This window comes from Bombyx mandarina, chromosome 16 (genome assembly GCF_030267445.1).
Source record: "Bombyx mandarina strain Sakado chromosome 16, ASM3026744v2".
Classification (NCBI taxonomy): domain Eukaryota; kingdom Metazoa; phylum Arthropoda; class Insecta; order Lepidoptera; family Bombycidae; genus Bombyx; species Bombyx mandarina.
In genome coordinates this window covers 2810442-2836444 of record NC_143222.1, presented here as the reverse complement: position 1 = coordinate 2836444, position 26003 = coordinate 2810442, and the positions used below count along the sequence as shown (strand labels likewise).

The window sequence follows — 26003 nt, the reverse complement described above, 5'->3', positions numbered from 1 at the left end:
AATATTCTTTACATCGCGTGCCCTGCGAAAACTATTGATGGTAGAATAAAGTAATCTATACTAATACTAATACTAATACTAATAATATTATAAAGAGGAAAGATTTGTTTGTTTGTTTGTTTCGAATAGGCTTTCAAACTACTGAACCGATTTGAAAAATTCTTTCACTGTTTAGGAGCTACAGTATTTCCGAGTGACATAGGCTATATAATTTTTTTTAAAATTAGGGATCCTTACTAAAACTCCAATAATGTAACCCAAGGTGTAAAAAATTCACCTAAAATATTCTTTACATCGCGTGCGCTGCGAAAACGATTGATGATAAAATAAAATAATGTACTATAACTTTGTAGAACACATTATTATTTACAAAAAATGTGGCGACCGCATATGTCCGACTATTATAGCTATGCCACAATAAGTGTTAATTTATTTAAAAAATAAAAAACAACACACAGTTCACAGGGTAGCTTTTTTATAATTGTGGGTTTACTGGTGCCCCGGAGGCCTTTCCAGTTTCACAAGGACAGGTGGGCGAGCAAGGGCTCAGCCAGTACAAGGAAGCTCTTACTCAATAAACTCAATGGCTTTTGTTTTGTATCTATGACCTTTTTACGAAAACTAGAAAATAATAATATAAAAATAATATAAAAATAGATAAAAACAAATATTATTTAAACGAATATAAAAGTTTATTAAAAAAATAGTATTCAAACTATCTTTATAATTTTCTATTTTTAGAGACCTGACGCAAATATAAGGGATAATGTGTGTGTGTTATAATTTTTTATTTTGAAAATTTTGATAAAAACCCGAGCGAAGCCGGAGCGGGACGCTATTTATCAATAAAAAAAAATGTATACCCGAATAATTATTTTCTTTAAACCTCGAATAGAACTTAAAACTAATATTTTTATAATAAGGAGCTTCGTTCCTATCCGGTGTCCCACGACACCACGCATTTTTTTAATATGCTACATTATAATAATATTATATTATGTATAATAGTCTTTTAAAAAAAGTTACCATATTAGATCTGTGGAATTTTTACTGGTATCACTACATAGTATAAAACAAAGTCGCTTTCTCTGTCCCTATATCCCTATGTATGCTTAATCTTTAAAACTACGCAACGGATTTTGATGTGGTTTTTTTAATAGATAGAGATAGAGTGATTGAAGAAGAAGGTTTATATGTATAATAATGTCCATTAAATAGTGGAGAAATCAATATTAAATTACAGTTCCCGAAGCGAAGCGAGGGCGGGTCGCTAGTTACATATAATTTTGCCTTGCTCCATTCGTTATGGTCCATGATATCTGTACATATAAATAAAATTGGAGCGTCTGTTTGTAATATTGAAATAACCATTTTTTGCTACATTTTTTTTATTGCCCTTGTAGGGTCTGCCTACCAAGGCAATAAGCAAGCATACGGCCCGCCTGATGGTAAGTGGTCACCGTCGCTCATGGACGTCAGCAATGCCAGGGGCAGAGCCAAGCCGCTGCCTACCAGCCAAGCCGCATGCATATGAATGAATATATATACACCAAAATAACATTTTTTACAATTTTTCTCTGTCTGTCTGTTTGTTCCGGCTAATGTCTGGAACGGCTGGCCCGATTTTGACGAGACTTTACTAAGTAATAAAACAAATCGAACATTGAAAGTGTTTATTTAGTTGAATAATATTTAAATTATATTATTATTAAGTGAATTTTTTAAAATATTTTAATTATTCAAAAATTGTTACATCATAAACTTAATTTATTGTCAATATAAATTAAAAGAACTTGGGCTCAGACACAAGGGGTGGGTTCGCTAACAAAGGCGCGAGGATAACGATAATAACAATAACTATCCGAAGATGAGTCAGTAGACCAGGGGCAGCTGCTGCCGCTGCAGCTGGGGAAAAATTTTCCCATGGAAAGAGTGCGTGCTTCTATTCTTCTAACTGGCCTCAACGTTTAAAGGACTGTATTGCAGCCAATGGAGACCACTTCGAATAAGCTTGTTATACATTAAATTGTTTTATATTTATGTATTAAACTAACACACTGTAAAAGTAATAAATGTTATTTGCAATAGATTTTTTTTATTTTTTATTGTAACAGTATTTATGGCCAGATATAGATAATTTATATTGTATCTTAACTTATACCTTTAAACGAGCAATTCTTGCATATTAATATATATGTTTATAATCTGAATCTCGGAAACGGCTCGAACGATTTTCATAAAATTTAGTATACAGGGGATTTCGGTGGCGGTAAATCGATCTAGCTACGATTTATTTTCAGAAAATGTTGTTTTATTCGTGTTTTCAATAATCAACTCTTCCCGACATCTATTGGCGAATAATAATACTAGTTTTCTTAACTTTAAAGACACAACAAGATGGCGTTATAAAAAAAAACCGGTCATCATCTAGTTTTTGTTATAAAACACCAGAATGTGCTCGTATTATTATTCATTCTTATTTATATGTTTATTGCAACGCATGTGACAGCGCATTAAAGCAGCAGACCAACTTGAAACCTCTTCAAGTTATCCAATCCCGTTTTTGCAGTATAGCCGTCGGAGCACCATGGTTCGTAAGAAACGTGGATTTCCATGATGACCTGAAGCTTGACTCTGTCTACAGTCGGCATCATTGCGCCACTTCGAAAAGGCGGCACGACATGAAAACCCTCTTGTCGTGGCCTCCTGGAATTATATACCCGATCCTGTAGACCGAATGGTAAACAGTCGAAGTCGCCCTAAGCACGTCATTACGGATCCTCCCGATCCGTTATGATAATGATGATCCATTTCGCCTCGTTGTTCCCAAAAGGTGGGGATGGTGAACGATCGTGCTCTTCCACTCGACGATGATGTTGGAAGGTCTGTTGTTTGTAGACGATTTCCATTTATTATGATTTTTTTATAAAATTCGTAGTTTAGGTGTTCAGAAAGTGTAAGAAAAGTTTTAGGTGTTGATCACACAATGGCATAAAATTATTTAAATTAGGTAATGTGAGAAGAAAAATCTTGACAAACTTGAGATAGTTAATATGCATTGTCTTATTCGCTGACTTGTTGGAGAACCGTGAAAAAACTGTAGGATGCTTTCAGTATCTGAAATGTCAAATAAATGTCACATTAAAATTTTGTTTTCAATATAAAATAACGTAGAAATTGCTATTGTGAAGATGAGCTAAGAGAAACAGCGGTAGCACAAAAATGTCATCTGACTATTTGTAAATTTACATGATTACAAATGAAGGAATCAGTTTTTAAGGTCCTTGCCCGTTAGAAAACAGTCTAGCTTGTCACCATAACTAGCTAGTAACTAACTGTCAAAATACTGAAATATTAATAAGCATAAATATTGAAAATAAAACCTGTTACAGTTAACATTAATACTTTTAATAAATATTGTAATTGTTTAAGCAAGTTGGTGGTGCCATGTTTTAAACAGACTGCATAATCATAACGTTTTTTAAGCTATTGCATAGATTTTATCGCGGGCCTTGAGCGCGGCTTGAGAGCGGAATCGTGAAATTCCGTAACGAAAAAAACCTTCCACCCCTCACTACGCGTACTATGTAGCTCGCGTTCAACACATTCACACGTTGCGATTAGATAGTGTTTAGAGTAAGAAGTCTAAGCACCGCTTTATGTAGTATCAAAATATGTGATATCATTTCGTGGGTAACACAACGATAGCGCGATTCAGCTTTTGCGTCAAGCGCCATCTATCGGTGACAAACGGAATTGTAAAGTAGAAAATTATATCACATTACAATGCGTTGGGCGTGCTATTTTCTATCGCTTAGTCGAGGAGTTTTATTACTACTCCTACTACTAATTCAGTGATTGGAGTGGCATTAAAAATAAACTAGCTAAGCTGTTGATTCTGGGCGAATGTTTATAACAACAAGAATATTATGATAATAATTGTATATGTTGGCTTATGCAAACTTAGAAATTGCCTACACATAGTCATGGTAGCAATTAACATTTCTCCGAATCCAAAATTAGACGAGGTAGAGCATTTTATTCATCGCACTTTACTGGAGTACACTGAAGAAGGGTCGAAAGTACTTGGTACAAATGATAATAAATTTCCACTTATCTTGGCTGGCGATTTCAACGTCAACTTCGCTGATAAAAAATCAGAGCGGTTGACAACTTTTCTTTCGAAAATATTGAATTTCAAAATGAATAATGATCCACAAGAATCCACAACAAAATATGGGACCACCATTGACGCGCTATTTTCCAGATATTTAGAAGATATCAAGTCTCAAACTTATGTTTCTTATTTCAGTTACCATAAACCTATAGTTTCAATGATAAATATTCCTGAACTAGCGACCCGCCCTCGCTTCGCTTCGGAAACATTAAAACACACATGAAACCAAAAAAATAAAATAAAAAAAATAATAAAAAAAGTAGCCTATGTTCATCAGGGACAATGTCGGCTTCTAATGGAAAAAGAATTTTTCAAATCGGTCCAGTAGTTTCGGAGCCTATTCGAAACAAACAAACAAACAAATCTTTCCTCTTTATAATATTAGTATAGATAACCTACATGTATTGTAAGATAATAAAAATATTTTGAACAATATTAACTTCTCATTTATTTAATAAAAGAAAAAAAAAATGTTTTCTTTTCGTTGACCACGCTCAAAAAGTGTAACTTGAATTAATATTAAAGAAAAACAAAGGAAAAAAATACTGCATAAATAAAATAAATAAATAATTATAATTACATAAGTTGATAAAAAATGCTATGCAATAGCTTTACCGCGGCAGTCTCCGAGTGCCACACGTCTTTTTTTTTATATTAGTATATAAGTCAAAAGTAATTTCGTTAAAATAAATTAGATTTGAGTTATGTAAATTCACTAAATTATCTATTTTGAATATTAAGCTACGTTTCACGCTACGGATTGTTTTGCAGTAATTCTATTCGTTTGTATATAAGAGATTATATATAGTTGCTATAATCAGCACAACAAATAAAATAGCTAACTGTGTAAAAATGTGTAACTGTGTAACTGGCTATACGTCACACCATACAAAACTTAACTAAGAGTAAATATATATTAGAATGATGGTACATGTTATTTTTTGTGTGATTGGGGACTTGATTTTGGAATTTTCGGACGTACTTTCATTTTGTTCTATGCGTTATCTATGTACTTATTCAATATTATAAAGCTGAAGAGTTTGTTTGTTTGAACGCGCTAATCTCAGGAACTACTGGTCCGATTCGAAAAGTCTTTCAGTGTTAGATAGCCCATTTATCGAGGAAGGCTATAGGCTATATAACATCACGCTAAGACCAATGCAAGCTGAGCACCAATAAAGAATATTTCAAAATCGAGGCTTTAACGCTTTTTGAGAGCTTCCACTGCGTGCGCTGCGGAAACGGTTAAAGTTTCGCTAAAGTAATGTATGAAAGTCTTCTCTATATCTGTATCTGTCTAATGTATGAGAATCTCTTTTGAAGTCTGTTAAAAAGTGTGATTTTGGTACCTTAAATAACTCTTTAAGGTCCTTAAAAAAGCTTTTAGCAGATGGGCCCCAGGGGCCCAAAGTTTCTACCCCAAACGGAACAAAAATGAAATCTTTAGAGAGATTTTCATATTTCCGCCGTTTGAGGCCTTCAGCCGTTGAAGCAGCGCTGCCAGCGTTAGAATTAGTCCCAGGAAGATGTGTCGGTGCCATGGTATCTACACAAGTCGCATCCCAAACGAGCGACCGACCCATCTTCCAGGGAATAATCGACATACCGTCTGGTCTCTTACCATCGCTTCGCACCAAACCATTCGGTTCTAGAATGGCTGGCACGCCGGCGCTGACAAGGGCCCGACGGATTATGTCATTTATTCTGGCGTGGCGGGATATTCTGCCAGCGTTTTTCAGGCATGAGAGCCCGTGGTAACCAAAGCGGTCGACAATGTTGCCACACTGGCAGTGATGCTGAACACAGCAAGGTGCCCCCAGGCGAAGACAGGTTGCTAAACGAAAGCTATTGTCGGACATTAGAGTGCCGGTATGAAGTGATGGATGGGCCTGCAACCATAGCCCCGATTCCCATTCTGCAACTGCAAGGAGGCGAGCACGCTCTGTTGAATCTCTACATGAGTCAAGTAGATTTTTACGTATTAATTCACAGTGCGGCTCATCCCACAATCGCTGAGAAGTCGGGACCGTGGGCAGGTCAGTATTAGGGCAGGCTAGTAACCACTCATTTCTTGCTTCAGTCATATAAGTGATTTTTGGCTCCAATAAAGGCGAAGACAGAATTTAAAAACGAGTTCGTAAGTACTGTGGACTGAACCAAGAAATGCTGGTAATGCTACACATGAAATTTTGCGGATGCCTAGGCCCAAGCTTTATCGGAAGAGAAGCTAGGGACCATATTCGGTCGTCCATGTCTACGTTCAAAACCGCGACGAGTGTATCTCTTACTGTGTTGTCCAAATCCTGTAAAAGAGTTTTCTGTGGCCAGATTGGACAACACCGGAGGTAGTAGGTAAATTTGGGAATGAAAAGGTAGTATCTAATGATGTTGTAAGCCATATGAGTATTAATTTTGAGTAGACGGCCTGAACATGCATTAAAATTTATGGTTTTCTCTTTAACGAAGTCCTGCATGGACTCCTCAAAGACTGGGGCGCCCATGAGACGAAGTGATGACTTATCTACAAATTGAATGCCAGGAATAAGGTTCTGAATTTTCTCTAAAGTTGGTAACGAAATTTTATCATTTGAAACAAACATTTCACATTTATTTAAATTAATTTGGAGACGAATTTCATGAAATTTTTCTTTTAAAAATAAAAAATCATCTAAAACAGTCTCCACATCGCCTCCAAAGGTGCCATCATCGAGATACCACCTGTTTAATTTTGATTTCAAATTGGTTATAATTGGGTGGATTGCTAAACTAAAGATGGCCGGCCCTAAAGGATCACCTTGCTGACGGCCTACTTGAGAGAATATTAGGTTATTCTTGTATACTAATTTTGAATGTTGACTGTAGCATTGCCAAAGATATGGATAACAATCAGGAATTTGGTTTTTTATTTGCATTTTAGCAAGGTAGCCCTTGTACCTTAAAAAAAACTATTTGAAGCCTCGGGAGACCAGAAGGCCGGTACGTATTTTGCACAAAGAATTAGTATTGCGATCCAGCGTGGAAATGCTGCCAGCCTTCTGGGAACGCTGCCAACTGGCGGTGAGCTAACGCAGGTTTTTTATTTATAAGTAGCTTTACCTAAATAATAATTATTTTTATTCATTTATTAGATATAATTAGATTATTACTCTTTAATAATCTATTATTAAAAAATATTTTCACTGTCTACGTAAATGAAGAGGCAGGTATTTTAGCGTTATGCCAAAGTAACTATTCCACGCGGACGAAGTCGCGGGCAAAAGCTAGTCAAAGATAAAACTTACTCCCATAAATTTTCTGATGGACAAATCAATGAAACCCCCCGCCGTGAGAATGACGGGGCTCTGTGCTCGCATCATGATTATTAAAAGGGTCCTTTTCAAAGGTTGAGTCAGGGTGTACCATGGACATTCATATGCGGCATCCGCAATTTCTGCACTCTATTTACGAGAATTTTACGTTATTGTTGGTTTGAAATGAAATTTACCTAAACAAAGATAATTAACCAAGCACGTACCGCACTACGAAGAAATTCTCCTTGAAAGCAGAATAAGAAAACTTCAAGTGACGCTCCAAGGATATACCCAACCATTGATGTTTTTTGTATATTACCAATTGCTTTGTTCTGGAACAAACAGCATTTTTTTTAATGCCCTTTTAGGCAGACGAGCCTATAGCCCGCATGATGGTGAGCGGTTACCGTCACCTTCATTAGACTTCAGCAACGCCAAGCAGACAACCAAGACAGCCAAGCCGCTGCCTAATGTTACGTACTCTTCACAAGCCTCGTTTGAAATAAGCCTCTTTTCCCGACTCCAGCCCCTGTATGAGGCGACCTTCCCCTGGTGAAGGCCATGGGGCGACCCGAGTAACAGGCGTGCTGCCTGCGCTGCACGTCAGCAGTTCCACGGAACTGTTGTGTAAGAGCAACCGGTTGGCGGTGTACCGCGTTCCAACCTGGCAGGCTGGTTCTGGTCCACCGGAGTATTGTGGAATACCGAAAATGTGGAAGCCCGGGGCGGCCTGTCAGGCTGCCGTATCGAGACGGCCGATGTAGAGTCGTTGACTATCGACGGGCGTCCTAGGCGTGGCGCCGCGAGTCTGGTTGCAGTGTTCACCGCGGGAAACCCCCTACTCTGTCTGGATTCTGGCCCCGGGCGGGATCGGACGTCGGGTGAAAGACTGCAAGGGGAGTCGTTTGGTGGATAGGGAGCTAAAACATCCTTGAACCCGCGGTCTGTTCTCAACATCTGCAGACCGTCAAGACCCACATACCCAGCGCGCCCCCTAGGCGCAGAGACCTCGTAGGAGGTTCAGTACCCGTCCCGAAAAAAAATAAAAAAAGTAAAAATAAAACATCCACCCTGCCTATTTCTGCCGTGAAGTATAATGCGTTTCGGTTTGAAGGGTGGTCCGACCGTTGTACTGTTAAAACGGAGACCTTAGAATGCATATCTCACGGTAGGTGGCGGCTTTTACGTTGTAGATGTCTATGGGCTCCAGTAACCACTTAACATCCGGTAGACCTAAGCAATAAAACAACAAAAAAAACACGACGATCTGGACTTTGAATCGATCAAGAAACAGCTGAAGTCAGCGTCGGAACGTTACCTCGATAAGACAATGCGTCATGATAATCGCCTCATCGTTGCCGCCACTGACTACTCACCGACTCCGGCTCATGGAGGAGCCGTCAGAAACGCCCTAGATATGTCCTTACGGTTCCTTCTGATCCACTAACGTGCAACCCAACCTAAACATCAGCCCGCTGAGTTTCTCGCCGGATCTCCTCAGCGGATCGCGATTCCGATCCGGTAGTAGATGCATTCGCAAAACAGCTGCCCTTGAGTTGTTGAGTCTCCTTCGAAGGCGCTCGGGCAATTGTTAGCAAATCCCACCCCTCCTGGCTGAGCCTGTGCTTGACCACCTGTCCTGGTGAAACTGGAAGGCCTCCGGGCCACAAGTAATATTTCCTTCCTAAAAGAAAAATACTCTTACCACAGCCAATTGATATGCAGTAGTGCAGATGATAATGATGGATACGGTGAATTGCACCAAAAGAAATTCGGATATACAATTCCTAATATCCTTCGCTGCGTTCAGAGCACACTTATGTTGCGAAATAGCACAGTGAAGCCTTTCTTTAACGATTTTTTCTTCTTCCGGTGTTATAAGATTCTACAAGAAAATTGATGATCATGAAAATGTCGACCTATTAATATTTAACCTATTAAAGAAATCATTGATGATTACCTTTTTGTTCACCGGTATATTGATGCAGATATTTCGTATCGACAAAGCCACTAGCTTTAGTCTACAACGGCAGCCAGCCACCACCGATGCGAAGAAGATATTAATATTGAACACAGTATATCCCGTGAATACCATCATCATGCACTGAGCAAAGAAAGTCTAGTAAGTTAAATATATATTTGTACCTTTGTTTGCTTCGTATAATTTGGATAATTTTGGGCTAATTTGAGTCTTTAGATAACATGAGTTGCATCGTATTTAAAGCTCCTGACGGCTACGTCGAGGGTCGTGCGTTCCGTGTAGAGAGTCCTCCTTTGACCATGCTTTCCTGTTATGAACAGGTCTGTGGGTTGTATCTCAGCGTTTAACACCAATGCAAGAAGCCTTGTTTATGTTAAGCATGTATGCTTATGTAGCATGTTTCTGGTTCCCATGGTACAGCGAATCCTAGCTAGAGGTCAGATGAGCCTCTGTTTGTTATTGGCACTTCTGCGAAATCTCGAGTTCAAAGGGCACAGTTGAATTGCGCCGTAATAAAATACACAAAATTTGTCATAGGTATAATTAATAAGACTAGTGGTCCCGCAGAAGTCGAAGTTCGACTCTAATTAAATGAAATTATAAGTTTGAACATTACTTTGGTTCTATTGTCAAATACTTCGACTACTACTACTTCTATAATCACAGATTTCGCCAAGACTCCATTATAGACAAACAATATTAATCTATTTTCAATTTGACTACAGACTAAGAGACCACAGAATAAACAAAAGAGTATATTATATATGCGTGTGTGTCAAATACATGGTAGTGGGCGTAATGTCTTTTTTATTGATTTTTTGTATTTTTTATGCATAATTAAAAAATATATTAGTATTCTGCACTCCTTCTCTATATTCTCTATAAATGTGGGAAATTTCATACTCTTCCGTCTGCGCAATTTTCGTAAAAAGATTTTTTTTTTTTTTTTTCCACAGGAGAAAATCGCCGGATCCCCACCCGCGAGGCAGGTATGTGGGAGTTGTACTCACTAAAAACTCCTGCCGCTCACAACCGGCGCCCTACCTCGGACCGGGCCGGAGCCCAGTCGGGGCTATTGAGACGGCGGGACAGGGTTGACGCAGAGCACATTACATCCATCCCACCGTCCCACGGACGCCGGACCGGCGGCCGCCAGCGACACGACCACCGGTTCCCTCGTTCAGCGGGCCGAGAGCCCGCACAAAGTTTTTGCTTCACATATTAATATATTAATAAGATATAATACTATAATATTCATAATTTGTAATAAAACAAATTTTGGTGGTCGGTACGTTATCGAGCTTAATGTAGGTATTTTTTTTTTTTTTTTTTTTTTTTTTTTTTTTTATGATTGAAAGTTTACTGGTGGCCCGAAGGCCTTTTCAGTTTCACCAGGACAGGTGGGCGAGCAAAGGCTCAGCCAAGAGGGGTGGGATTTGCTAACAACTGCCCGAGCGCCTCCGAAGGAGACCTAACAACTCAAGAGCAATTGTTTCGCGAATGAATCTACTACCGGATCGGAATCGCGACCCGCTGAGAAGATCCGGCGAGAAACTCAACGGGCTCATGCATGGGTTAGGTTGCACGTCGACCTCTTTGTCGAGTTCGACGAGTACGGTTACCGGGGTCCCTAAGCCTGCCCCTAGTATTAGAGCTGAAGGCATCTAATGCAAAGGTTATTGGATCTGATGGATCCGTAAGGACGTGTCTAGGGCGTCGACGGTGACTGGCTCCTGCATGATCAGGATTCGGAGAGTAGTCAGCGGCGGCAACGATAAGGCGATTATCATAACGCATAGCCTTATCGAAGTATCGTTCCGACGCTGACTTCATGTATTTCCGAATTGATTCGAGGCCCAGGTCGTCGTGTAGGTCAACGTTCCTCACGAACCACGGAGCGCCGACAGCTAACCTGCAAAAGCGGGATTGTAGGGATTGGAGGGTGTCTATGTGTGTGCGGGCCGCGTGAGCGAACACCACACTCGCGTAAGTCATGACGGGCCTTATGCAAGTTTTGTAAAGTGTCACCTTGTTCCGAAGGGACATTTTACTCCGCTTACAGATCATGGGGTAGAGTCTACCGAGAATAAACGCGGCACGGTCACGGACTGATTTTATATGCGGGCGGAATGTCATCGATGCATCCAGGGTAACGCCCAGGTACTTGACCTTCCTGGCCCAGGGTATGGGTTGTCTAAAGAGAGTAATCGGGGGTGTGAGATTCCTCCTCCTAATCCGGGAGGAAATCCGTGTGGAGCTTCCCCTCTGAAATAGCACCGCAGTACTTTTCGCTGGGTTGATGTCTATGCGCCATTTTCGGAACCACTGTCCTAGGGCTAGGGCTGCGCTCTGAAGCTTCTTCGCGATAAGGGACTTATTTCTACTAGAATAGTAAACAGTCGTGTCGTCGGCGAATAAAGCTAAATGGGTCGGCGGCGACCGGGGAATATCGTTGACGAATAAGCTAAATAGGAGGGGTGAGAGGACAGAGCCTTGCGGGACTCCAGCTGTGAGAGGTCGTGGGGAAGAGCGGGTTCCCTCGACTCGATATCGAAAAGAGCGGTTCGACAAGAAGTGCACGTATGAAGTATGATGACAAGAATGACAAGAAGTATGATGAGCACGAGACTATCCGGCACGCCCATGTTGAATAGTTTGAAAATCAAACCATTGTGCCAGACTTTGTCGAACGCTTTTGCGACGTCGAAGAAGAGAGCTCCCGTGTATAACGGTTTTGGTCGATTAAGCCCCACAAGAATGTGCTCCGTGAGGCGGTGCACCTGTTGAACGCATGAGTGATTTGTACGGAATCCGAATTGTTCATCGATGAGAATGCCCTTGGATGAGACGAAATCTCTGAGGCGCTTGTAGAGCAGACGCTCATACAGTTTGCCTAGAGACATGAGGAGGCTAATCGGGCGATAGCTCGTCGGATGATTTTTTGGTTTACCGGGTTTATGTATGCCGATAACGTCCGCTTCTTTCCACACGGCGGGAAAGATACAGTTCGCCATAGCGGCATTGAAAATAGATGCCAACATCACGATGAGTTGGACGGGTAGAAGTTTAATAACGCGGTTAGATATACCGTCGGAACCGGGAGCCTTGCGAGGACGTAGGTCTTTGATCAAGTCTTTAACTTCCATCGGGGTGACGGGTGGTAACGCATCCGAGGGTGGCAAGGAGGCTCTGCGTTCTACCTCACTGTCTACTAATTCTACATGAACAGGGTCCACGGATTGAGTGCTGGGCGTGCACTGGGTTTGCAATGTATCGGCCAGCAGCTCTGCTTTTTCGTCATCATCAAAGGCCGCGAGTCGGCCTGAGGGGCCTACGAGGGGGGGCATAGTTACTACCGTATCCGATTTGAGAGTACGAGCTAAGCGGTAGTAAGACCTTTGGGAGGGCGCGAGTCCTTCTAAGAAATCAGACCATCTGGCATCTCGGACTTCGGCGATGCGAGACTTTACGTCGCGTTGTAGGGCACGCATTCGAATACGATTTTCCGCGGTAGGATACCTGTCGTAGGCGCGTATCGAGGCGTTCTTAGCTCTAAGGAGTTCCCTAATATCGTCGGACAATTTGAAGCGGTGAAGGAAGTCCTCCGCTACAACTTGTTTCGATGACCTATCTAATGTCGAGGTGATGTGTGATGTTAAGATGTCTATGGCTTCAGCGGTATCCTGAGGAGACGGGGTAGAGTCCGGGTTAAACGGGAGCGATGGTGGATCAGATTCAGCCAGGCTGATGCCCAGCGTGTGCCAATCCACCACAGTCCTCGTGACGGGAACGGAATCGGGAGCGCGACCGAGCTTCATGACGACGGGACGGTGGTCTGAATCTAACTCTGAAACTACTTCGATCGAGTGTAAGCGCAGAGTTACGTTTTTTAATAACGCTATGTCGAGTATATCCGGGCGATGCGCGATATTTAGCGGGTAGTGAGTCGGGGTTAACGGAGCGACGATATCGAAGGCGAGATCATCGACTAACGCGTCAAGCCGCCTGCCATTCGGGGTTGTGGTGTGTGAGTTCCACCTGATGTGTTTACAATTTAGGTCGCCCGCCAGAATGACAGAGCTCCCCATACCGAGCAGCGCCTTAATATCACTGCTTAGAACGATCTTATCCGGTGGAAGATAAACGGACGCGATAACGATCGGCGCGTGTCCCGTCAGTGAGATTCGGCACACTGATGCTTCGATATTAGCGAGCGCGGGAGGATCGAGCGGGACGCAATGCAGGGCTCTTCTATAGTAAATAACGGTACCACCACCACGGGCAGAGAGCCTGTCGTTCCTGACCATGTTATAGTTCGCGATTTTAGGGTCACGGCGCGCGGGCTTAAGTAGGGTCTCCTGCACTAAGAAAATGTCAATTTGATGGTCACGCAAAAAATCACAAACCTGATCACGTTGATTTGCGAGACCGTAAGCGTTAAAAAATCCTATTGTTACGGATAAGGGTTTTATTCTACTAATGTACGCCATTGATTACCGGCGGAGTGAGGGGAGGACGTACGTATTTAACGACGCGTATACGTCAGCGTATTCTTGCACAACGGCGATGAAATGTTGTGCAGTGGAGGCGGCGCGAATGGCGTCACCCAAAGCGTTAACACGCTCAAAGTTGATCGACTGAAAAAAGTCGATCGCTAGAGCGAGATTTTCGGACGCGGTCGGAGGGCAGGTCGCGGGGGAGGGACGTATCGCGGGGGTGGGACGAGTCGCGGGGGAGAGAGTTGTAGCCGTGTTCGTGTACGGCAACGGTTTAGCCCAAGCCGAGACGCTGGGCACCGACGCCGGCACGAAAGCAGGCTTAGCCTTCGGCACAGAGGGTACCGTGGCTTTGCTGTCTGGGCCGGAAGCTCGGAGGCGGTTTTGACGGGCGACGCGGCGATTTATTTTTGGAGCTCGGGGGCATCCACGGTAGTTCGCGGGGTGACCTTGTGTTCGGCACAGGACACAGCTAGGCGGTTCCGTCGCGGTTTTTTGGTCGCGAGCGCAGAGGGCCGTGGCGTGATCGCCCAAACACTTAACACATCGGGGGCGCGCGTGACAGTTACGGGAAGAGTGCCCGTATAGTTGGCAGTTATAGCACTGACTAGGAGTGCCTTTTTTATGGGGGACTTCGACGGCAATACCGGAGAGCCTACAGACGGTCCGAATGTTAAAAATTTGCTTACCCTCGGGGGTAGGCTGGAGGGCGACTAAAACCATATTGTATGGCTCCCTACCGCGGCCGGTGTGCATGCGGTGCACGGAATTTACTGGTAGGCCTTGTTCTATCAGATCTGCCTTGACGAGATCGGCATCTAGCTCCTTCGGGATCCCACGTATGACAACGCGGAGTTCGCGCTCCTCCTGGAGCGTATAAGTGTGGAAACTTATACGCTCCTTTCGGAGGTAACTTGAGAGGGCCCTATGGTCGTCGGGTGTCGTTACTTTTATTTGAATCCCGTTGGCGAGATTACGGGCGCTGGCAAAACTAATATTTTTGGCCTTAAGGGCCAGGGAAACTCGGTCCCAAGCTGCCTTCTCTTGAAGGATAACCGGGGGAGGGGTCTGAGTTTTAGATTGCGCCACCGGTCGCGGCGACGGAGTGGCACGGGCTGGAGGCGCAACGGGAGTCTGAGGGCGGGGGCGCGACGCGTTCGCGGCTTTGCTAATTTTAGCGGCCGCGAGAGCTCGAGACTCCGCGGCACGCTTCTTACCCTTTTGTACCAGGGTGAATCCATCCGTCGATGAGGCGGGGGCGAGGTCGACCTCCATCTCCGAGTCAGAGTCGGAGGACGAGGAGGCGGGCGCAGGTGACCTACAAGCAGGAGTTTTGGAGGGCGCGACGGAGGCCGCGGATGATCGCGCTGCTGGAACGGTGGCCACGGCGGACGACGCAGTAGTTTTACTCGCCAGTATAGGCGACGCGGGAACGGCAGGCACGACGGAGGTTGCGGTGCTCGATGTAGACGCTTTGCACGCAGGTACAGGCGACGCAGGAGCAGCGAGCACGGCGGAGTCTTCGAGAGAGCTCGCAGTGTGATTGGCCTTAAAAGCCAGAAACTCTGAGGCGAGCTGTGGGTGACGAAGTCGGAGGAATTCCACGAATACAGCGTCCATGATCGCTGAGTACCCAGGTGGGGCGGCCCCGGGTCTTGAAAACACTCGCCTTGCGGCGAGGCCCCAACTTCTCGGACCTGAGTGGTTCTATTGAACACAGGTGGCAATGCGGCGCGATTACTACAGGACAAAGAAAAAGCACAACAAAACAGAAATTACAAAAAGAAGCAAAACAAATAAATACTTGCAGGAAAACACTTTGTCGGCAAATGTTCCACGAACACAAAAATAACTAAAACAAAACAAATAAAAGCTTCCAGGAAACACACTTGGTCGGCAGATGTATCACGAACACAGGCCGCGCGAACAATGGCCGGGCTAACAAAAGCCGGGCGAACAAAGACCGGGCGATCGAGTGGACGATGAGCATGTCCGCACGTGACGGGTGCCTCTATCGGAATGGAGCTTAATGTAGATAGATCCTTCTGTTGGATCGATACTTCGAATGTTATCGTATCTGACGTCCCTGTCTCGATAGTGTCACCATTGACAGTTGACAGTATGACTTTGATGCTTGAACGCGACCGTGGCTTCCATAAGACCATAACTTCGGTTTTAGAAGAAGTCATTCCTTACGTGACAGCTAGGTGAATATTGTGCCTTTAGGCACACCTATGTTATTTGACGTGACATGTTTCTCGTGTGCGCTTTTGTGTAGATCGACACTGTAGGGTAGTATTCTTATACGTAACTATAATCCAACCATACGTCCGAGTCGAACACCAGACTCACGTGGTGGCTCAACATGGCTCTGGGATCCCTTAAAAAATTGAAAATACAGAAAGAAATGTACGTGTAATAGGGCCGCTGGGGCGCCGCCAGGGCACGTCTGGAGCTGACACTGGACGTGGCGGCATGCAGACCGCCAGTGGTAGATTAAACAGGCGGGCCACGACCGACTAATCTACTACAGCCGAAACACAAATGACACTTACACCAGAAACTCTACAGGAATCAGCAAGAAGTGTTTTGCAGGACACAATACCTGCAAACCACCCTTGCTGGTTGAAACTGGCAGCGAATGAAGTGGATGGATGAAGTAAACAAACAACTACTTCGCTGCTATTACATTGTTTCAAATTGCGAAACTAATCTTACAACTCTACACGAAATTCATTGAAATATATCCAAACCTTCAATAATTAATATCAGAACAACGCTTAGCAGATCAAATGCGAGCTATACACCGCAATAATAGGACTTCAGCCGCAGAAAGGGAAATAATAACGGCCGAAGTAGAACAAAATCAACATAGTTTGACTTCAATATCTACAAATCCAACTAACTCACCTCACATAAATCAGGCAAACATAATACACAGTACTCAGCATGGTTTCACATGATACAAAATAACAAAAGTACATTTAACTCAACAGAAGACATAGTACACACACCATAGATAGACTCACAAATAACAGACCTTGTGCTTACAGCCTCATACACACTATCACACACACCATCTGCACATAAACAAGCATCAGATACCCAAACAGACCAACCAATACTACAGAGAGAATACAGTAATAATAATATATCAATAATATATCATATGAGTCGTCTATTATCAAAGGTGGCAATCTGTGCATTTGGACAAAAAAATGTTATTGATATGTCAATACAGATTGATTTGAATATAATTGTCTCCTTCAAAGAATACGGTTCAAAACCTGCATTAAATAAAGGTTAATACTTAACCTGTTATTTATCTAAGATGTCGTTCAGAAGAGTTTTGTGACTGCCAATGGAATACAAAGTCAATAATTCGTTTTTCTGATTTACCAGTAATTGTCCAAAAGTCACATTGCCGGCTTTGATACTAGTCGACTCATATATACCTGATAAAACTTTGGTTTTGCAATAAGCACCCCTTATCTAGTGCAACAAAATGTTATAAATAAGTACTGCTTACCTGATGTATAAGTGCAAACTCATAGCCGGGTGATTTCAGGTCATTAAACGGGTATCTTAAATAGAAGAAAAATACGTCATGATGTTGCTATATGATATGATGACTGATATTATACCTAGTCAGGTCATAAATTCTGTCACATGTTTAATGTAAAATAATTGAAACAAGTTTATTCATTATGTAACCATTCATATACCAAAATGAACTTAACAAAACATAGATTCTTATGACAGTAAAGTTTATTCAAAATGACCTCCGTGATTTTGAATACAGGCCTTCAATCTGCGCGGCCAGTCGTCTATCGCAGCACGAACGAGGTCCATGTCAATATCGGCGGCTGCCTTAATCAAGGATGTCTTGAGTGAGTCCAAATTGGGATGAGGCTTTGAGCACGCCTTTTCCTCCAAGTGTTGCCATATCTTGTAATCTAACGGATTCAAATTTGGACTGGAGGAGGGCCAGTCTTCGTGCCGGATGAAGTCGATTTCACGCGCCGCCAGCCAGTCTTGTGTGCTCTTCGCTCTATGAGCTGGCACCGAATCTTGTTGGAATACCCAGTGCCTGTTATTGAACATGGTATGAGAAACAGGTTCCACAAGGTTCGTCAGGACTGTATTTTGATACACAACTGCATTCGTTTTTACACCTTTCTCATAAAAATGTACCTCTGTTAAGCCCCAATAGGAAACTCCCAACCATACCATGAGCGAGGATGGAAAATGACCTCGTTGGACACGCGGAATACGGTTGCTCGCTTCTTCACTACTGTGTGCGTACACCTTATCATTTTGTTTGTTGTAGCTCTCTTCTACAGTAAAAATTTTTTCATCCGAAAAAAGAATTTCCCGATATTTTTTTCCCGCGTACCGCTTCAACAAAGCGCGGCATCTCTTCAGTCTCAGGTCCATTAGACGAGCATTCAAACGATGTCCTGTTTTTCTTCGATATGCCCGAAGCCCTAAGTCTTCATTTAACACCCTTTTCACCGTGGTTCTGCTTAACCCCATCTGAAGGGCCAACAGTTTCTGCTTACGTTTGGGATTTCTTTGAATTCGCGCCTTCACAGCTTTTATCACTGCTGGAGTCCTAACAGACCGAGGGCGACCACTTCTTGACCTGTCATCTACACTAGAGTCTTCATTGTATCGTTTGATGGTACGATAAACGAATCTTTTGGTTATATTAAAATTTTTCAGTATGTTAAAAATTTGAATTGGCGCGTAACCGCAACGATGCAACGCAATAACTACAACACGGTCTTCTTTAAGCGTCCACTCCATATTTAAAAATGAGTAAAATTCTAAAAGTATACATTTTTATTTTCATGAACAATTCGAAATTCGAATTCAATAAACTTTTTTGTGGCCAGCATTCTAAAAGAAACGTTTTTACTGTGTGACAATACTTATGACCTGACTAGTTATATTACACGGTAATTATTATAATTGATTTCGGTATTAGCAAACGACAGCCTTACCAAAGCCATGGCCAAGCCAAGCCAAGCCTTTACAGAACCATTTTACTAGTGGTAGGACCTCTTGTGAGTCCGCACGGGTAGGTACCACTGCCTTGCCTATTTCTGCCGTGAAGCAGTAATGCGTTTCGGTTTGAAGAGTGGGGTAGCCGTTGTAACTATACTGAGACCTTAGAACTTATATCTCAAGGTGGGTGGCGCATTTGCGCGTAACGTAATTATTAACGTGATGATAGCGCTGATTAACGTAAGTACGTGTCTATGGGCTCCAGTAACCACTTAACATCAGGTGGGCTGTGAGCTCGTCCACCCATCTAACCAATAAAAAAATAAAAAATTCTTTTTCCTCACCTATTCATTGGTAGCTTATGGGACTATTCCAGCTACGAGGAGGGATAGATGAACTCACGGACTCAACCTCAGAGAATTTGCTGCCCTAGCAAGAGCAGTGCTCGTCAGAATCTATAGCCGGATCGGAGAAACGACCCATTGAGAAGATCCGACGAGAAACTGGGTTGTCGACGCCTATATCTATCTATATAAATATAAAAATGATTTGCCGTTCGTTAGTCTCGCTAAAACTCGAGAACGGCTGGACCGATTTGGCAAATTTTGGTCTTGAATTATTTGTGGAAGTCCAGAGAAGGTTTAAAAGGTAGATAAATATGAAAATGCTCGGAATTAAATAAAAATAACAATTTTGTTTCCCTTTGATGTGTCCACCGTCGGTCGGATTCTTTTGTTTGTTTTAAGTTTATTTTATACAAAAGTTTAGGTCTTTTATTTATCGATTGAGGCAATAAGTAGTCTGCCGGGTCAGCTAGTTATAATATAAATACGAAAGGGGAATTTTTAATTGCTCCTCTATTTAAAATTTAAGCAAACTAAATCTCCCAACTAATAATCCACTGCATATCAGATAAATGACTGCGTAACAAATTAACTACTAGATTACCTAAGCATATTTTATTTAAACACATATAAAATTAACCAAAATCAGATGACCTTTTTAACTAATTTACAACGAAAATCTAGCTGAAACTACTAATATACAGATTTTAAGACAAAATTACTCACTGTATAACAAAAATACTGATTTGCACAATTAACCATCTTACAACGGAATTTCTAAAATCACCCTTACCAGAAATTTCGATCGAACTGAACTTTTGGAAATTTCTCCCATTTTCAAAATAGGCAGTGACAGGTTGCAACCCCACTTTAATCATGACAACTCAGTTGAGAGAAATTCAAAAGTTATGCCTAGAGAATTCCCCTAATTTTTTCTGTTGGTTGGCAGTGTTGTCAATTTGACGGATAGTGATATGTGCGTTTTATTATTCATCGATGTGCGTTTTATTGTGAATTCGAGTTAAGATTTTTTTTTGAGAACGGTTCAAAAATTAATGCTGTATCAGAAGTAAATAAGCTCGTAGAAGCCGCGCGGTGCGCTACCAGTAGTCTAGCGCGCCGCCAAGGAGATACGATACACCGGTGTATCGCGTCCCGACCCGGCAGGCTGGTTCTAGTCCAGCGGGGTATTTCGGGACATCAGCCACACCGTCTGGGCGGCCTGACGGGCTGCCGTACCAAGACGGCCGACGTTTCGGAGCCTTCGATTCACCTCGAAGACTCCGTCGGCCGGGCGTCCTTGGGGTGAACTGCGCCGTCTGGGTGTAGTGTTGACCGCGGTAGCACCCTTACCTCATCCGGGTTGTAACCTCGGAAGAGATCAGACGCTTGGGCGAAGAGTGCAGGGGAGCCGGTTAGTGAGTAGGGCCCTGAAAACATCCTTGGGGCCGCGGTCTCGCAGTCGCGGACCAGTCCCACATACACCGCGCGCCCCCTAGGCGCGGCGACTTCGTAGGAGGTTCGGCACCCAGCCCGAAAAAAAAAAGCTCGACCTTTGTATAATAAACCCTTGAACTTCTCTATTTCGTTTTATTAGCCAAACCTACACCAAGTACTAAATTTTATTTAAGTTGTTACTGTTTAATATTTTTATTACCTGCCCTACAGTCTACAAAAAAAGGCTTAAGTATCTTAGCATTTTTAAAGTATTGGTATTTTTCATATTTTTATTTGATAAAACCTAATCAGTTTACATAGCAGTGGGGCTGCATTTTTTAATTTGCCCCAGGGCACTTGGTTAACTAGCTATGCCACCGGGTAGGACGATCGTTATGCAACAGAACTACGACCTATATCTCAACTTGTATTGTATATGGCCTCATATAGGCTTTGAGCTATCAGCAATAATAAAAAATATACTTACACAAACAGTTTTGTACTTATAAAAAATAAATATTACTCACTTAGCTCGAATGAAAAAGGTGCAGCTATGCTCACCCATGAACCAGAAAACAGTCGACAAAACAACAAATGCACTGTTGAACTGTAAAAACCGGGTTATCTCTTTATCGATACTGGAAAAAAATATGCTTTTAATCAACAGTAAAGTGAACATCGCTTAATAATGGAATATACTTAATTGTTAAATAGCTTTAACGCCATATTTCGATGGCGATTTTCGATTTTATGCGATATGTCGCTAGAAAAGCAACAGACTCCACAATCATAGTGAGTCAGTGTTTTAGTTGTCATATTCAGGTTCTTTACGATAAGTGGCTGATTGTTTTTTAAGGCACCCAAAGATTAAAGACGATGAAAATGGGTTCGTGAATACGTAGCATAGCAGCAAAATCACGAATCCTGACCCCGAAATGGACATCCGACGTCTTCCTTGGTAGCCTATGCGCCCATCCATTATACAATGGATAAATTTCAAATTAGGGTTTTTTACGGAGTTGAAGTCGTCGTGGCCTAAAGGATAAGACGTCCGGTGCATTCGTATCTAGCGATGCAACGGTGTTCGAATCCCGCAGGCAGGTACCAATTTTTCTAATGAAATACGTACTTATCAAATGTTCACGATTGACTTCCACGGCGAAGGAATAACATCGTGTAGTAAAAACCAAACCCGCAAAAATTATAATTTGCGTAATTACTGGTGTTAGGACCTCTTGTGAGTCCGCACGGGTAGGTACCACCGCCCCGCCTATTTCTGCCGTGAAGCAGTAATGCGTTTCGGTTTTTAAGGGTGAGGCAGCTGTTGTAACTATACTTGAGACCTTAGGACTTATATCTCAAGTTGGGTGGCGCATTTACTTTGTAGATGTCTATGGGCTCCAGTAACCACTTAAGACCAGGTGGGCTGTGAGCTCGTCCACACACCTAAGCAATAAAAAATAAAAATAAAAGACTTACATCTCCATGGTCCTTCCAGGCAGGCCATCACTCAATGAGGAATATTGGTAAGCCACAGGATGGCTTAAGCTATTCATAACCCCGCTCATAACGAGCAGAAGAGGCCAAGCTGTCACGCCAAAAAGCGGTGATTCATGTTATGGCACATTTGAAGTAGGAGACTATAATAAAATTTTAAAAACCTATTCTTCAAAGTCTTTGCACAATTCTTTCCGTTTTCTAGTCGAATTGTGTGAATCAGCTTCTGAGTGATAGGAAAATCTCATAAAACACCCTTTTTACACTCACAGAACATCGATAATGATCAGACAATATTATAAAATAAGATCGTAAAAATAGGTTGCTCTTTACATTGTAATTAGAGTATAAGCATACCTTGCGATAATCGTTTGGCCTTCCAATCTGTTTTCAAAACAAAATATTTCTTCAGTTCCATTGATGATCTCCATTATTCTATCGTATCTCAATAACAAGGTTAAAAGCTTAGAAATCACTACGAATTCCATAAAGAGAAGCAAAGCTGTTTCCGCCATGAGATTAATGTCACCCCAGATGTCAATAATGTCCGCGATTTGTACGCAAGCTGCAGCAACTGGTTAGAAAATAATATGTTTACTTGTGCTACTCACGGATATGATCTTACAAAAATTGCAATCTTTACAACTTAGATAGAGATCGCAAGCCATAGACCTCGTAACGTCACACATCACAACGACATTACATAGGTCATCGAGCAAATTGTAGCGGGGGACTTCCTTCACCAATTCAAATAGCACGTCGATGTTAGGAAATTCCTTAGAGCTAAAAGCCCCTCGATCCGGGCTTACGTTAGGTATCCTACCAAGGAAAATCGTATTCGAATGCGCGCCCTACAACGCGACGTGAAATCTAGCATCGACGAAGTCCGAGACGCCAGGTGGTCTAATTTCTTAGAAGGACTCGCCCCCTCCCAGCAATCTTACTATCGTTTAGCTCGGACTCTCAAATCGGATACGGTAGTAACTAGGTTCCCCCTCGCAGGCCCCATGGGCCAACTGGCGATGTTCGATGACGACGAAAAAGCAGAGCTGCTGGCCGATACATTGCAAACCCATTGCACGCCCAGCACTCAATCCGCGGACCCCGTTCACATACGAGTAGAATTAGTAGACAGTGAGGATGAACGCATAGCCTCCGTCCCACCCTCAGAGGCGTTACCACACCCGCGGTGTGGAAAGAAGCGGACGTTATCGGTATACATAAACCCAATAAACCGATATATCATCCGACTAGCTACCGCCCGATCAGCCTCCTCATTTATACAAACTGTACTTCGCTGACTCCGTCCTCTCCCCTCCTGTTTAGTTTATTTATCAACGACATTCACCGGTCGCCGCCGACCTGATACGATCGTTTATTATTTGAATAGAAACAAGTCCCTAATGGCGAGTAAGCTCCGGAGCGCACCCTTGACCCTCGGACAGTGGTTCCGGAAACGGCGCATCGATATTAACCCAGCGAAAATTACAATGATGCTCTTTCAAAAAAAGGGAACCCGTATCTCCTCCCGCATTAGGCGCAGGAATCTCACACCCCCGATTACCCTCTTCGGCCAATCCATACCTTGGGACATGAGGTTCAAGTACCTGGGAGTTATCCTGGATGCATTCGTTACATGCCGCCCACACACAAAGTCTGTCCGCGACCGTGCCGCGTTTATCCTCGGTAGGCTTTACCTCACCGCACCCACATAGACACCAATCATGTTTTTGCAAGTTAGCCGTCGGACCACCGTGGTTCGTGAAGAATGACGATCTACACAACTATCTGGGTCTTCCGAATCGATCCGGAAACAACTGAAGCTAGCGTCGGAACGGTACCTACTTCGATAAGGCCTCATCGTTGCCGCCGCGGATCCCATCCTCAATTCCTGTCCACGCAGGAGCCAGTCATCGTCGACGCCCTGGACACATCCTTACGGATCCATCAGATCCATTAACAATATTATTAGACGCCTATAACTCTAACATTAGGAACTCGCCCACCTGTCCTGGTAAAACTGGTTTTCTTATATCTGAGTTCATCACTATTGTACATAAACTTACGAGTATGGTTGGAATATTAAAATGCATCATTTTAGAATTTCATTGTAAGATGTTACGCACCAAATAGATATAGGAAAACCAGCCATGCATACACTCTGACGATGATCCTTTGAGTCTTCGTGTATTGATCTCGCATTATTAATCCAGCCCATAATAAAGTGTTCATAGTTATTGTTAAACCAAACATTTTGTTTTTTATAAAGAACGCCATGGCCACATCGAAAAATGACTGAAAATAAAAATAAAATCCGTTAGTGTCTGATTTAGAGGGTACATCAGGTGACAAGAGAGTATTTTGGCTAATCATGGCCATCTTAGGTAGATGATCTCTCGGTCCACCTATATAATACATGAGATTAGCAAATGGGTCGGGTTTCTGATCTCTGACTTTATAAGGTTTTAGGAACAAACAGTTTTTCCGCGTATGCCAAAGTAAATATATTTTAAATTTATTTGTTATTTATAAACTAGTTGTCAATTTTTACTGAATCCGAATAAAAACAATCGGAATATATGCGTAATGATACATATAGTATATTATATGATTTTATTATACAATGATATTTCCTCGCATCATTAAGAATAATTTAGAAGTAATATTACCAAAACTAGCTTGTAGGTGTGTCTACAGCCTGGACTTGAAACGCAAACTGAGAGCTGGTTCAAGCCCAGAATTCCTCCTATGCAACTGGCAATTACGCGTTAAGGGTTACAGGGGCGGAAACATTGTATGGGAAACTAGCCTATGGTCATGAAAATCCAGATACGGATTGAGAGATATAAACTCTTTGTTAAATTATCTCATACTGAATGTCACGTTTCTTTGTCATTCAATTATTATCTACGACAAATGATAATGGTGTTAGCATTAGTGTATCTGTATCAATTGGTCAGATAATTTTTGAAGTTTGTTATTGGACACATGCCAACTTTCTCAACTTAGAAAGTAGGTAAGCTTAGAATTACTAGCAGACTTACGTGGTAATCTCTCATATGATGGTTTCATTCGTTGTTTGATGAGAGGAGCGGCTTCCTCTCTTATGTCGTATTGTGATCCTCCTCCTTGCGTCGATAATCCTCAGTGCTGAGGGTCGTGGCCTCCTCTAATAACTTTCTCCTGCATTATCTCGCGCCATTCCTGCCTGCCCTCGGCTGTGTGGGTAGCAACGTGGACTGAGGTATTGAGAGTGGAGCGTATTTGGTCCGACCAGCGCATTGGGTTTCTGCCTCTGTGCCTTCTCCAGCATACCTTGCCTGTTACCAGCAGCTTTTCCAGATTGTCACCTCTCTTTCTGGCGATATGTCCAAAGAACTCGAAACTCCTCCGCGCGCATGTAGTGATACTAAAGTATTAATATATTTTATATCTAGCTTAATACGTATGCATAAAACTATTCGACGACATTCATCCACAAGTTTGAGAGTTGGTTGTACGAATGGTTCCAAAAAACTTGGAAACTATCGTATGGACAACATTCGCAAACCCATCATTGTAATCGTCCACGGAGCCTCCTAGCCAATTGAAACGGTTTTGAAGTTCGAGCCGAAAGTAACCAAGAGTTTGGATCTGGGCTGATGCTGGACGGATCGTAGACCTTATCAATCGGAATCTCTTTAGCTTTATATTGAAGTTCAGTGTGCCTCTCACTGTCCGGTTTTAACCGTGTTAATCACAAAGACATCACTGAATATTTGCCTTTTTGTC

At 42.6% G+C, this 26003-nt stretch overlaps 1 protein-coding gene and 1 pseudogene across 2 annotated transcripts; both read right to left on the bottom strand.

Annotated features, from left to right (window-relative positions):
* Positions 1-1659: 1659 nt before the first annotated feature.
* Positions 1660-25010, bottom strand: BmOR-10 (olfactory receptor-like). Of its 2 annotated transcripts, XM_089734015.1 has the most exons (10): positions 24902-25009; positions 24359-24527; positions 22590-22806; positions 21263-21373; positions 17474-17528; positions 9428-9571; positions 9173-9352; positions 7692-7799; positions 7459-7614; positions 1660-3117 (listed from the first exon to the last, which is right to left on the bottom strand). In XM_089734015.1, the coding sequence occupies exons 2-10, from the start codon at positions 24507-24509 to the stop codon at positions 3064-3066; spliced, it is 1176 nt and encodes a 391-aa protein (XP_089590141.1). In that variant the 5' UTR covers positions 24510-24527; positions 24902-25009; the 3' UTR covers positions 1660-3063. The 2 variants fall into 2 exon arrangements, with proteins under 2 accessions (XP_089590141.1, XP_089590142.1); XM_089734016.1 differs by lacking the exons at positions 9173-9352; positions 9428-9571 and having other exon boundaries at positions 24902-25010.
* Positions 3127-6777, bottom strand: LOC149501230 (uncharacterized; annotated as a pseudogene).
* Positions 25011-26003: the final 993 nt, after the last annotated feature.